This window comes from Lynx rufus, unplaced genomic scaffold (assembly GCF_022079265.1).
Source record: "Lynx rufus isolate CCGP_SWC_20201006 ecotype Redwood Valley unplaced genomic scaffold, mLynRuf1.p SCAF_8, whole genome shotgun sequence".
In the NCBI taxonomy this organism is placed as follows: Eukaryota; Metazoa; Chordata; class Mammalia; order Carnivora; family Felidae; genus Lynx; species Lynx rufus.
The window spans coordinates 102182556-102195469 of record NW_025814896.1 but is presented as its reverse complement, the minus strand read 5'-3'; the positions used below and the strand labels follow the sequence as shown (position 1 = coordinate 102195469).

Sequence of the window (12914 nt, the reverse complement as noted above, 5' to 3'; positions counted from 1 at the left end):
TTTGAGAGAAAGAAAGAGAGAAAGAGACACAGTGTGAGTGGGGGAGGGACAGAGAGAGAGGGAGACACAGAAGCCGAAGCAGGCTCCAGGCTGTGAGCTGTCAGCACAGAGCCCGATGCGCGGCTTGAACTCACGAGCTGCGAGATCATGACCTGAGCCGAAGCCGGACGCTTAACCGACTGAGCCACCCAGGCGCCCCATGTTCATCCTTAATATAAATGTTTTACCACATCTGCTTCCTTAGGATAGGTTCCTGGAAGTAGGATTTCTGACTCAGAACAGTGTCATGCTTAAGATGATTGCCTTTGAGTAATGCCTTCTTTTCCATCTATTTTAGCATGCTCCTATTGGTTCTTGATTAAATGTCCACTGATTGTTCAGTGTCCTTGTAACTGGTAGTTAAACATTCTGTCCAACAGATAGGGACACAGGACTGGGATGGATTTGTGTACTATGTGACTAATTCTTCTCTTTGATATATAATTTTTGAGTAGTTTGCATATTCATATGTGTAAGGCACCACGTAGGATATGAAATTAAGCAAAACTTCTGCCCCCGAGAACCAATCAACTCTTTGAAGCTTTTGTGTACATACAAAATAATTTTGTGTATATACAGATAATTATAATACAAGGAAGACTGTTACCTGGTGGTCTAGATTAGTAAATAGCTTCCCATGACAAAAGTGCAGATATAGCTGAAATCAAGGAAGGCCAGCTTTATGGAGGTGGTGACATCTGGGCTGGGTGTTCAAGAGTAGCCTGTCTCTCAGTAGACGGATGTGTGAGGGAGGGATGTCTCACTACACAGATGGCCCGAGAAGGGCTCTAGGGAAAGCACTTGGAGGTGGCACAGAGAACAGTGAGCATTCTGGCGTGGGTGGAGGAAAGGGTAAGGATGGGGGAGTGTGGAGGAGATGTAAGATGTGGGTTTCAGGACCTTACATGCCAAGCCACGGTGTCAGACTTTGTTTCGTAGACAGTTGGGTCTTTGAGTAGAGAGGTGACGCGATCAAAGTGGAGGTGGCTCTGGAGGTGGTACGTATAAGTGGCTGACATGAGGAAAGGGTCAGAGATAAATGTTTGTTAGGTTTTTGGTTTGGGTGTTTTGGGGTTTTTTTTTGTAAGTTTAGTCCTAAGATGTGGAACATTTGTGCGCAGTAGTGGGGACGGGTGAGAAACGAGTGAGTGTAGAATTGAAAAGGAAGAGCTGATAGGACTTGGTAACTGAAGGTGGGGACCTAGAAGTTGAAGAATTCAAAAATATAGCAGGATTCTCAGATTGGGAGAGTAGGACAACAACAGCCAAGCACAGAGGGCAGAGTGGGAGTGGCCATCCATCTCCTGGGGAGGGAGGAGGACGTCACTTGCATTCATTATGTTGTTTCAGGTGATAGTGGGATCCCTAGGTATGTGAGATTAGATCCATCAGAAAAGCTGTCAAAGCAGAAAATCGAATCCAGATGCTTTTCTTTTTAAAAATTTTGGGGCGCCTGGGTGGCGCAGTCGGTTAAGCGTCCGACTTCAGCCAGGTCACGATCTCGCGGTCCGTGAGTTTGAGTCCCGCGTCAGGCTCTGGGCTGATGGCTCAGAGCCTGGAGCCTGTTTCCGATTCTGTGTCTCCCTCTCTCTCTGCCCCTCGCCCGTTCATGCTCTGTCTCTCTCTGTCCCAAAAATAAATAAACGTTGAAAAAAAAAATTTTTTTTTAATTTTTTTTACACTTTTATTTATTTATTTTGAGAGAGACAGAGACAGTGTGAGCTGGGGAGGGGTAGAGAGAGAGGGAGAGGGAGAATCCCAAGCAGGAGAATCCCATGCGCTGTCAGCACAGAGCCTGATGTGGAGCTTGAACTCCCGAACCTTGAGATCATGACCTGAGCCAAGATAAGAGTCAGACACTTAACCAACTGAGCCATCCAGGCGACCCACCAGACGCTTTTCTAATACACTTCATTGCCTGTGATATTCAGTATGTGAGACTTGCCTCAAACAAACATGCTAATACAGGTTTTTTGCATCATAATATGTGCTGTGCCAATTATGTATGTGCCAGTGTGTTTGTTCTCCATCCTCCTGAGTTGCCATTCTGAGCTTCCTTTTCTGAATACTTAACACCTACTCCTCTTTTTATTGATTTAACAAACATTAAACATTAATCTTTAACGGTCTGTAGTCATTCATTTTTAGTCATCCAAGAGACAATAGATATGTCTGTAGCATTTATTTTTAGAAGAAAAAAACCTAAAAACATGTATTTTTAAAATTTTTTTTAATGTTTATTTATTTTTGAGAGACAAAGACAGGGTATGAGCAGGGGTAGGGGCAGAGAGAGAGGGAGACACAGAATCTGAAGCTGGGTCCAGCCTCCAAGCTCTGAGCTGTCAGCGCAGAGCCCGATGTGGGGCTCGAACTCACGAACTGTGAGATCATGACCTGAGATGAAGTCTGACACTTAACCGACTGAGCCACCCAGGTGCCCATAAAATACATGTATTTTTTAAAATACAAAACCTACCACGTGGATTTTTAGAATTGTGCCACTAGGCTAACTCATTTCTTTCTTTCTTTCTTTTTCTTTTTCTTTTTTTTTTTTAAGAGAAAGAGTGCATGAATGGGGTAGAGGGGCAGAGAGAGAGACACAGAGAGAGAGAGAATCTTAAGCAGCCTCCGTGCTGAGCATGGAGCTCAATCCCATGACCCTGGGATTGTGACCTGAGCCGAAATAAAAAGTCAGACTTTTAACTGACGAGCTACACAGGAGCCCCTAACTCCTCTGTTTCTAATTTTACATTCAAGCGAGATTTTTGTTTTCTTATTTTTTACTATTAGATACGATTACTTTTTCAGATAAGAGCAACCTTCAGTGTTGTCTTTTTTCTGTATTTCAGGGAATTGGCTCGGGAAAAGGTAATGCGAGAAGTTAAAGCCTTAGCCAAGCTTGACCATCCAGGAATTGTGAGATATTTCAATGCTTGGTTGGAGGCACCACCAGAGAAGTGGCAAGAAAAAATGGATGAAATCTGGCTGAAAGATGAAAGGTAACTTGGTTAGACATAGACTTAAAAACTAGTACTTCCTTTTAGGCTAGTTTTTCCTTCTGTGAACAAAATATCATTTCTGTAACTAGAGATGTGTCTTGTTTGTTTTAGGAAAAACTGCTGTTCTCTGTCATGTTTTAGAACGTTCTCTAGCCACTTGTTAATTGAAAAGTTTATTTTTTAGAACCTGAATTTTTGAAATTATTTGTAGATAGGGCCCTACACATTGTAAATCACTGAGGGATTTACGGTGGCTTTTCTCATCAAGAGAGATTGTCTGCTTTTGTCTCCAGTTTTTTTAAATTTTAGATGTTTAGTTTCTCAGTAGTTAACAAGTCACAACTCTTTTTCGAAGTAGGTTATATGTATTTGCAGCTAAAAATACTTAAACTTACTGAAGATAATTCCTATATCTTGGGAAAGAAGGCTCTTGTAAAGAGGATTAAATGAGAACGAAGAAGAGGCAGGCTGCAGACGGACTGTTTACCAAATAGCTGGGATTAAATCCCAGCCTACGTGTGCCAAACGCAGCCCCAGATCCACATGAAGCCATTTGTTCAGGTGGCACTTGTTATAGACGCAGTCAGTAGCCAGACCATGGAAGGACCCAGTGAGGTGGTCCTCAGCTCAAGGCCCTGGGAGCTGCTGCCCCAGTGTGGACGAGGGATTCAGAATCACGGCCGCCGAGGAATCCTGTCTTTGGTGGGCCCTCAGTGCCTTGTGTTTTGCATAAAGGCCTTGGCTGCTCTGGCACAACAGGTAACGGCTTCGAGTAGAAAACGAAGCTTTCCAATTTAAATTTCTTAGAAGAGGGGCGCCTGGGTGGCGCAGTCGGTTAAGCATCCGACTTCAGCCAGGTCACGATCTCTCGGTCCGGGAGTTCGAGCCCCGCGTCGGGCTCTGGGCTGATGGCTCAGAGCCTGGAGCCTGTTTCCGATTCTGTGTCTCCCTCTCTCTCTGCCCCTCCCCCGTTCATGCTCTGTCTCTCTCTGTCCCAAAAATAAATAAACGTTGAAAAAAAAAAAAAATTTAAAAAAAAAAAAAATAAATAAATTTCTTAGAAGAAATGGATGGAATATGACCGTTCTTTGTCACATATAGCATGTTTTTATTTAATCTGTGTGTTGTTTGTCATTTGGTAACTGGCTTTCTTACAGACGAAGCTTTTAGAATAAAGAGTACAGTTCACATAATTTAATCAGCACATACTCCCTCTCTTCCCTTTGTATCTCTCCCACTTTTAGCACAGACTGGCCACTCAGCTCTCCTAGTCCAGTGGATGGACCATCCGTTAAAATATGCAGAATGGACCCTTTCTCTACAAAGGAACATATTGAGATCATAGCTCCTTCTTCACAAAGGAGGTCTTTTTCAGTAGGGATTTCCTGTGGCCAGACAAGTTCATCTGAGAGCCAGTTCTCTCCACTGGAATTACCAGGAACGAACCACGGAGATACCAGTGAATCAGTGGATGCAGCCTACAACCTCCAGGACAGTTGCCTTACAGAGTGTGATGTGGAAGACGGTACCATGGACGGCAATGAGGAGGGGCACTCCTTTGAACTTTGTCCTTCTGAAGCTTCTCTTTATGGAAGGTCAAGGGAGCGAACATCCTCTTCTATAGTGTTTGAAGATTCTGGCTGCGATAATGCATCCAGGAAAGAAGAGCACAAAACTGACCGCCTGCATATTGGCAACCATTGCGCTAATAAACTGACTCCTTTCAAGCATTCCAGTAGCAAATCTTCTTCCGAACCTACCTTCTCTATTTCTCCTCCAAGACCAACCACTTTGAGTTTAGATCTCACTAAAAACACTGCAGAAAAGCTCCAGCCCAGTTCACCGAAGGTATATCTTTACATTCAGATGCAGCTGTGCAGAAAGGAAAACCTCAAAGACTGGATGAACAGTCGGTGCACCATAGAGGAGAGAGAGAGGAGCATGTGTCTGCACATCTTCCTGCAGATCGCAGAGGCGGTAGAGTTTCTGCACAGTAAAGGGCTCATGCACAGGGACCTCAAGGTCTGTATTCGGGGAACACCGCCCAGGGGTTTCAGTCTGACATTCTGTGATTGAGAGCAGTTCTTTCGATATTTGTCGGTCTCTAACTGAAGTGCCCTCGGGCAAAGGAGAGTAAAGGCATCAGAGAAGGGAGCAGAGGTCAGGGGAAATAGCCTGAAGGAACCTCTGCAAAAAGAAGTCTTGTGTTTTGAAAACTTCGGGCAGAGCATACCCTGTCCTCTATAATGTGCTTATGTTCATTTTACAGTAAAAAGTATTCCCGGTCCTCCTGATGAAAAGGACCAATCCACCCTGAGCAGATATACCCTGTTTTTCCTATGGCTTTGGGTAACCCTGACATAAGTTCCAGAGGGCCCCAGAGTAGCCTGGTGAAAGGACCCACGAAGGAAGGGCAGACATAGGTTCCGCATTAGCCATTTGGGGAAGGGTGTGAGAAGCTGGATGGGGAAAGAAAGGAAATAGCCACATGATTGTTTCTAGCTCTAAAAATTTTGATTCTATTTTTGGTATATACGGTATTGAATATGGTGGCAATATGATATGCTGAATTATATAAGATTCTTGCTAAAATACTCAATATTTCTTCAACGTGTGTCTCTGAAATAAGTATATGGAACTTTTACCTGGCTAATTTCGGCCGTATTCCATACGCTCATAGCGATCATCAGCACATGTGTAGGGAATATATAAATACTCTCCTGATGACGAAGTAGCTGAAATTATTGATTGCAGGCATTTTCAGTTTTGTTGCACGTGACCACACACTTTTGTTTCAGGCACCAAAGTAGCTACTTGGACAAGTTATTTTCTTCTCAAATCACCAGTAGTTTTTTTAATCCTTGAATATGTTTTAAGAGTTTGGAATAACAGGGATAATTAGGAATAGTTCCTCTTTTCCAAAGTAATCCTTATTGAGGTATATATAATCACTGTGCTTCAGTGATTTTTAGGGTGGGCCCAAACTGATGAGCAGGAGTTATTTTGCACTGTAAGAAAAGTTCAGAGATGATTTCTTTTGGTTGAAAGGGAGAAGACAACTTCCAGGAAACCAGATCCCCTTAACCAAAGGGTGCTGGCTATTTGAATACGGTAAACGTTTATCATCTAGTTAGAAACACATTCTTCTTGTACTTAGCACTTACTATACACACAAAATTCCAAGTTGAAAGGCAATGTAATTATGTTTTCACTGATGATGTATCCTTCTGCCGATTTTATAATGTTAATGAGATATTAGTGAATATTTGTTTAATGCCACAGTGTTGTCTAAAGGTTTTTTCTGCGTTTGTCTATCCACCAAAAAAATTCCAATTTCCCCTTAGTTTTTCTAGAAATCAAAAAGTCTGTTCCTTTGCAAAGACCTATTGTTTTTAAAGACTTCCAGTGTGCCAGAAAAATTACTCCCACAATTTTTATTCCCAGTGTAAAAAGGTCTGCATTCTGTTCATTCTGACCCAAGGCTCTGAGCCATGTTAAACCTTGCGGCCCTTCCACTCCCCAGTTCCTTGGGGAGTTCCTTGCCCAGTTTTTGTCATTGGCGCTCCCCATCCCCCAGTTCTCCAGGCTTCTAGTCTCTTCTCTCTAGCTGGGGCTTCACACTGGGCTTTTCGCAGTTCCTCAGGTATACTGTGTCCTCATAGAACCTGGTATTTCTCCTTTAAATTCTCATCACACTTGTATTATTTATCCTTTGGTTTCCATGTCTGTTTTGTTCACTTGTTAGTTCCTTAGTACAATGTCTGGCACATTCTGTATGCTCATACCATTTTATTTTTAATATTCTTTTGTTTATGGGAAAAACACATTTGTACCGATTTAACCAAAAAGGAAATGTATTGGCCATATAACTGAACTATCCAAGATTCAGGTAAAGCTTGATCTAGGATCAAGAGATGTATAGCCAGAACCTGGCCCTACCCCATCGCCATTTCATGTTTCCATTTTCAGGCATGGCCTCCCTTCACGGTCTCAGGATAGGTATCAGCAGTTCTCAGGGCTTCATGTTGTAAGTCTTTGAGGGTCGTTGGATAGGGCATGGGAACAAAAGTATCTCTTTCCCCCAATATTCATCAGAAATCCTGGGTTTCTTTCTAATTGATAAGCCAAGGACACATATCCACCCCTAACCCAGTCTCCTAGCCAGGGGATGGAACCATGCTGACTGGCTTATATAACCTCTGGGGTAGTAGCCTCAGGACAACTTCCACACGAACCACGGGGGTTGCTGCACACTTGGGAAGAAGGGAGTTCCCCAAGGCAAGTCAGGATATTTCTGGTGGAAGCACAGGGGGAGATGCTGGAAGACCAAAAAAAAAAAAAAAAAGTCCGTTACAGTGTTTAGTAAATAACAACTGACCCCAGAAAAGAAGCAGGGAGGGAGAAAGATGAAACCTAAGGCAGCACAGTCTATTGTTGTCTCTCACATGGAGTCATTTGGGGGAGAGCAGGATGCCATTACTGTAGACTTTGGGTTTTGTGCAATAACTTACTGCTTCAGAGTCGAAACTGTAGAAGCGTATTTTGCAGTTTAGGAGTAAAATGTTAGTTAGCAGTATTGGAGGCCCAGTGACATTCAATGTCATGAGCTAAATGACTTCCTTTCTCCTTATTTCAAGGGCTACGACAGTGTTTATGTTAGCCAGGGTTAGCATAGGTGCTGAAGGAACGATGATGTACTTCACGCGGGCAGTTGGAGGAACCCACAAGAAATCTGGTTGGATATATCCCACAAATAGTTGTATGTGAGGGTTTAGAACTCAGGACAGTGGTCTGGGAATATATGGGAGCCTAGGGTATTAGAAGAGGCAGCACAAGGTAGTAGTGAAGAGCTCTTATTCTCCTTGGTAGCCTACTTCCCCCTCTCAGACACAAACCCAAAGGTCAGTCTGTTTTATTCATTCATCAAATAGAAGTGATGAGCTACCATAGGGCAATGATTGTCCTGAATGCTGGCCATGTGGCAGTGAACCAGAAGTCTTTTTCTTAGGGAAACTTGAACTTGAATTTCCTGGGTTTGAATCCCTGCTCCACCACTTGCTAGATGGGTAACCTTGGGCATTTACGTAATTGTTCTGGGCCTCAGTTTTCATATCTGTAAAATGGGGGTCTAAAAGGACTAATACGGTTGTAAGTATTACATGAGTTAATAGTGGTAGACTGCTTTATTTTTTTTTAATTTTTGTTTATTTTTGAGAGAGAGAGAGAAAGCATGAGCAGGGTGGGTGGGCAGAGAGAGGGGGGACAGAGGATCCAAAGCAGGCTCCGGACAGCAGAGAGCGCTGCGCTGAGAGCAGAGAGCCCAATGCGGGGCTCGAACTCACAAACTGTGAGATCATGACCTGAGCTGAAGTCGGACGCTTAACTGACTGAGCCACCCAGGCACCCCAGTAGTGGTGAACTGCTTTAGAACTGGTGCATTACCAGTGTTATGTATGCCTTTGCTGTTATTATTACTGTTAACTATCATGGCTTAAGTCATAAACATAAAAAGCCTGCCCAAGGAGAGTCCAGAATACTGAGATTGAGGACTAGGTCCTGGAGAATGTGAATCTCTAAGAGTTTAAATAGATGTTCAGTCAATACTAGCTCCCTTTGTCACCCCTCCCTTTTCCTTACTCAACATTGGATGATTGCTTTTATTTTTATATTAGTCCATTTTAAAGAGAAACATGTTTGAGACTATCTAGTTTCTTGTATATATCTTCTACAGTCATTTAAATAATTCTCTTCACTTCTCTTCTTCTCCATATACACCCACCATGCCTTTGTCTGTCTTATTTTTTCCAGCCTTCCAACATATTCTTTACAGTGGACGATGTGGTCAAGGTCGGAGACTTTGGACTAGTGACTGCAATGGACCAGGATGAGGAAGAGCAGATGGTTTTGACCCCAATGCCAGCGTGTGCCAGACACACAGGACAAGTAGGGACCAAACTGTATATGAGCCCAGAGCAGGCAAGTGTTTTGTTTTCTTTCCAAATTGAAAATGGATTTTCAGTTAGAATGGCCACAAACTAGATGAGCCCCAGGAATCTCCATCCACATTCTCTTTAAAATACCCAACACAATAAAATCTGAAAATCATGGAAACTGGTAGTAGTATTCACAGACAGCACAGCTAGGGTGCCATTTCTACAACCTGAGTTGGGGATGAATTAAGAAAAATACAGCGCATAAAACACACTCACCCCTGCACCAAAACCTGACAGTAACCGGAAATTTAGAAAAAGACTTGGAATGCCCCTCTCCCAAACGTAACTCCAGTTCGTCTTGTGTAAACTATGTAGAAACTGGTTTCAGAGCCAGCCAGAGCCAGAGTACTGTACTGGGCTGCTCATTCCAGTAATTCACAAGCAACTTCTAGAATGTACCAGGGCAGGAACTAGTGGTAGATGGGCTAGGATGTGTTGCCTTGTGGTATGCTTAGTCTCCCAAGGACACGCACTGAGAACGGACAGGGCCTAGAAGAGTAGTGGGAGCAGGGCATCCCGAGAGCATCAGAGAAGCATGCACAACCACCACCAGGCTAACCATACTCACAGGCTTACAGATGCTTCTGCGACAGCCAATCTAGGACTTTGTGGTCTCGATACCTGTTTATACTTGTAAACGTGATTGAGAACCCAAGAGTTTTTCTTATGGGATCTTACCTATCAACATTTGCCAAGTTAGAGGTTAATATTGAGAAATTCATAAAAATCTTACTAGCTCAAAATAGCAATATTGAACCCATGGCATCTTAAAGACATTTCTATGAGAAATAAATATTTTCCAAAACAAAAACAAGTTAGCAAGAAGAGTGGCATTTGGGGCGCCTGGGTGGCGCAGTCGGTTAAGCGTCCGACTTCAGCCAGGTCACGATCTCGCGGTCCGTGAGTTCGAGCCCCGCGTCGGGCTCTGGGCTGATGGCTCAGAGCCTGGAGCCTGTTTCCGATTCTGTGTCTCCCTCTCTCTCTGCCCCTCCCCCGTTCATGCTCTGTCTCTCTCTGTCCCAAAAATAAATAAACGTTGAAAAAAAAAAAATTTAAAAAAAAAAGAAGAGTGGCATTTGTGGGGCGCCTGGGTGGCGCAGTCGGTCGAGCGTCCGACTTCAGCCAGGTCACGATCTCGCGGTCCGTGAGTTCAAGCCCCGCGTCAGGCTGATGGCTCAGAGCCTGGAACCTGTTTCCGATTCTGTGTCTCCCTCTCTCTCTGCCCCTCCCCCGTTCATGCTCTGTCTCTCTCTGTCCCAAAAATAAATAAACGTTGAAAAAAAAAAAATTTAGAAAAAAAAAAAAAAAAAGAAGAGTGGCATTTGTGTACATTTTTTGCAAATCTTATCGGACTTAAAACAGCTAGATTCTCACATCTGCTTTTGCATTTAATCTGTTGCACTGTGTTATTTTGGCTGAAGGAAATGAAAATGTGACCTCACACGGATACATAGTTGGAAAGGGAGGAGTATTTAATAGCATTTTCAGGTAATTGTGAGGGTTTGTCTTTGGTAGTGCATCAAAACTTAGTAAGTAATAGTTTCTTAAAAGTCATTTGCCCTGTGGAGTCTAAAACCGTGTCACTAAACGTTTGTATTCTGTTACTGTAACATCCTTGGTCCTTTTTGTACTTTGAAAGGATCTTTCGCTGTTGCATGATTTTGTCACATTGTGTGTTGGTAACTTGAAAACTGTCGGTTCCCTAAGTTATGCAACTTTTCCAAAAGTTGTCACAAGTCATTATCTAGTATTTTAAAAAATCACTTGGATTAATATCTCTACCAGTCTCACTAGAAAAGGCTTTAGATATTAAGAAGCCCCCATGGTGAATATGAATTTGCCCAAACTCTGATTTCATGTCAAAGCTCAGTTTTTTTCATTAGCCACAAATACTGTCAGTTTTCCTTGAAGTGCCAATCTCACTTTGTTCACCTGTAAGAAAATGTCTCGGGCGTCTGGGTGGCCCAGCCGGTTAAGCATCAGACTTCAGCTCACGTCACGATCTCACCATTTGTGAGTTCGAGCCCCATGTCAGGCTCTGTGCTGACAGCTTGGAGCCTGGAGCCTGCTTTGGATTCTGTGTCTCCCTCTCTCTCTGCTCCTCCCCCACTCTCACTCTGTCTCTGTCTCTCTCTCTCAAAAATAAACATTTTTTTTTACTTAAAAAAAAAAGAAAGAAAATGCCTGTCAGGTAACCAAGTTAGAATAACCATAGTTTGTCTACCAGTTGTTGCTTCAAGTCAAAATGGTGAAAAAATGGGAAAAGCAACCAGTTTATGAGGCTGACGCGCTGCCTGCTGTGCTAAGGAGGCAGGTGAAAAGCAACCAGTTTATATTATAACTCCAACAACTGCACAGTCGCTTTCTCTTGAGACAACCACTAGGCCTGGGTGTGGAGCAGAAATGCTTTATGAATATTTCCCATTTTGTCATGCAGACCATTATAAAGATAGGTACCTAAGGGTCGAGATGTAATAAAATTAAGGATTTTTACTGCTTCAGCAAAGACATTCTAAGGGAAACTGCCTTTTTTGTTGTTGTTTAACTGTATGTGGCACCGAAGAATATCATTACCACTGGTACAGCTCGGTGTGGCTGCCTTGATTCACGCTAAGCTTCCCACAGTGCAAATGTCAACATAGAGAGGAGACAAATCATGCCTTAGTAGGAGTATGGAAATAGTCCTGACCTTGTAGGCCTCCTGAAAGGATGTTGGGATCCTCAGGGATCCGTAGACCAAACTTTGAGAATCTGTGGATTAGATGATCTTTGGAAGGTTATATCAGAGACCAGTCATAGGAATTGCCTTTGAGAAGGAAGACTTTATTTAACTGTTGTACAATATCCCATTCCACCCCTGCCCCCAGACACCCTTTGAAATAGATGACTCTCCCTCCACTCCTTGTCAGGATCTATCCCATTGTACTGTTTATGCTTCTCACAGCATTTCTAACTCTCTGAAATTTTTTCCTCCCCTCTAAAATACGAGCTATCAGAAGAGAGACCTAATTTTTCTCTTGTTTTACTTTATCCCGAACACCTACAACCGTGATAGAATGAGTGAGTGTGAATGTCAGTGGAAACATAGACACTAGATGGACTCAGCTAACCCCACACTGCTGTGCTGTGACTGGATTGTGGCTTGCGGCTGATGCGTGTGCTCACGTGCGCACATGTGGGTGTGTGTTTGTTGGAGGAAAGGGCTGCCATCTAAGAAAGGAAGAGATCAATCATAAATGATACCATATTTGTTGTTGTTGAAGATACTAGAAATCAAGGATAGCCGGAGAAATTTTGCCATTGACACTGCAGTGAAAATATGGTAGTTAAAAATAGTCTTAATTCTCTTAACAATTACCTTGTTGTTATTCTATATTATACAGTCTTCAATATAGACACTGCCACTTTATAAAATGTCCCTTTATTTTTTTTTAAACATGTTCATTTACTTATTGTGAGAGAGAGTGAGAGAGAGAGAGAGCAGGGGAGGGGCAGAGAGAGGGAGCAGGAAAGAGAATCCCAAGCCAGGCTCCACACTGTCAGTACAGAGCCCCGTGTGGGGCTCAAACTCACAAACTGCAAGATCATGACCTGAGTCAAAATCAAGAGTCAGACGCTTAACCCACGGAACCACCCAGGTGCTCCTAAAATGTCCCTTTATATATATATAAAAACAAAAAACAAAAAAAAAACAGTTAACTGTCTGACTTCGGCTCAGGTCATGATCTCACCGTTTGTGGGTTTTAGCCCCGCGTCGGGCTCTGTGCTGACAGCTCAGAGCCTGGAACCTGCTTCGGATTCTGTGTCTCCCTCTCTCTGCCCCTCCCCTGATCATGCTCTGTCTCAGAAAATAAATGTTACCAAAAAAATTTAAAAACAAAAA

The 12914-nt window shown here is 43.1% G+C and overlaps 1 protein-coding gene across 1 annotated transcript in view; it reads left to right on the top strand.

Moving 5' to 3' along the window:
* The window catches only part of EIF2AK3 (eukaryotic translation initiation factor 2 alpha kinase 3), a 69713-nt gene that overhangs the window by 45920 nt on the left and 10879 nt on the right, over positions 1–12914 (top strand). The window contains exons 12-14 of the mRNA XM_047067728.1: positions 2889–3038; positions 4283–5060; positions 8847–9014. Coding sequence (XP_046923684.1) covers positions 2889–3038; positions 4283–5060; positions 8847–9014 — 1096 coding nt within the window. The remainder of the gene's footprint in view (positions 1–2888; positions 3039–4282; positions 5061–8846; positions 9015–12914) is intronic.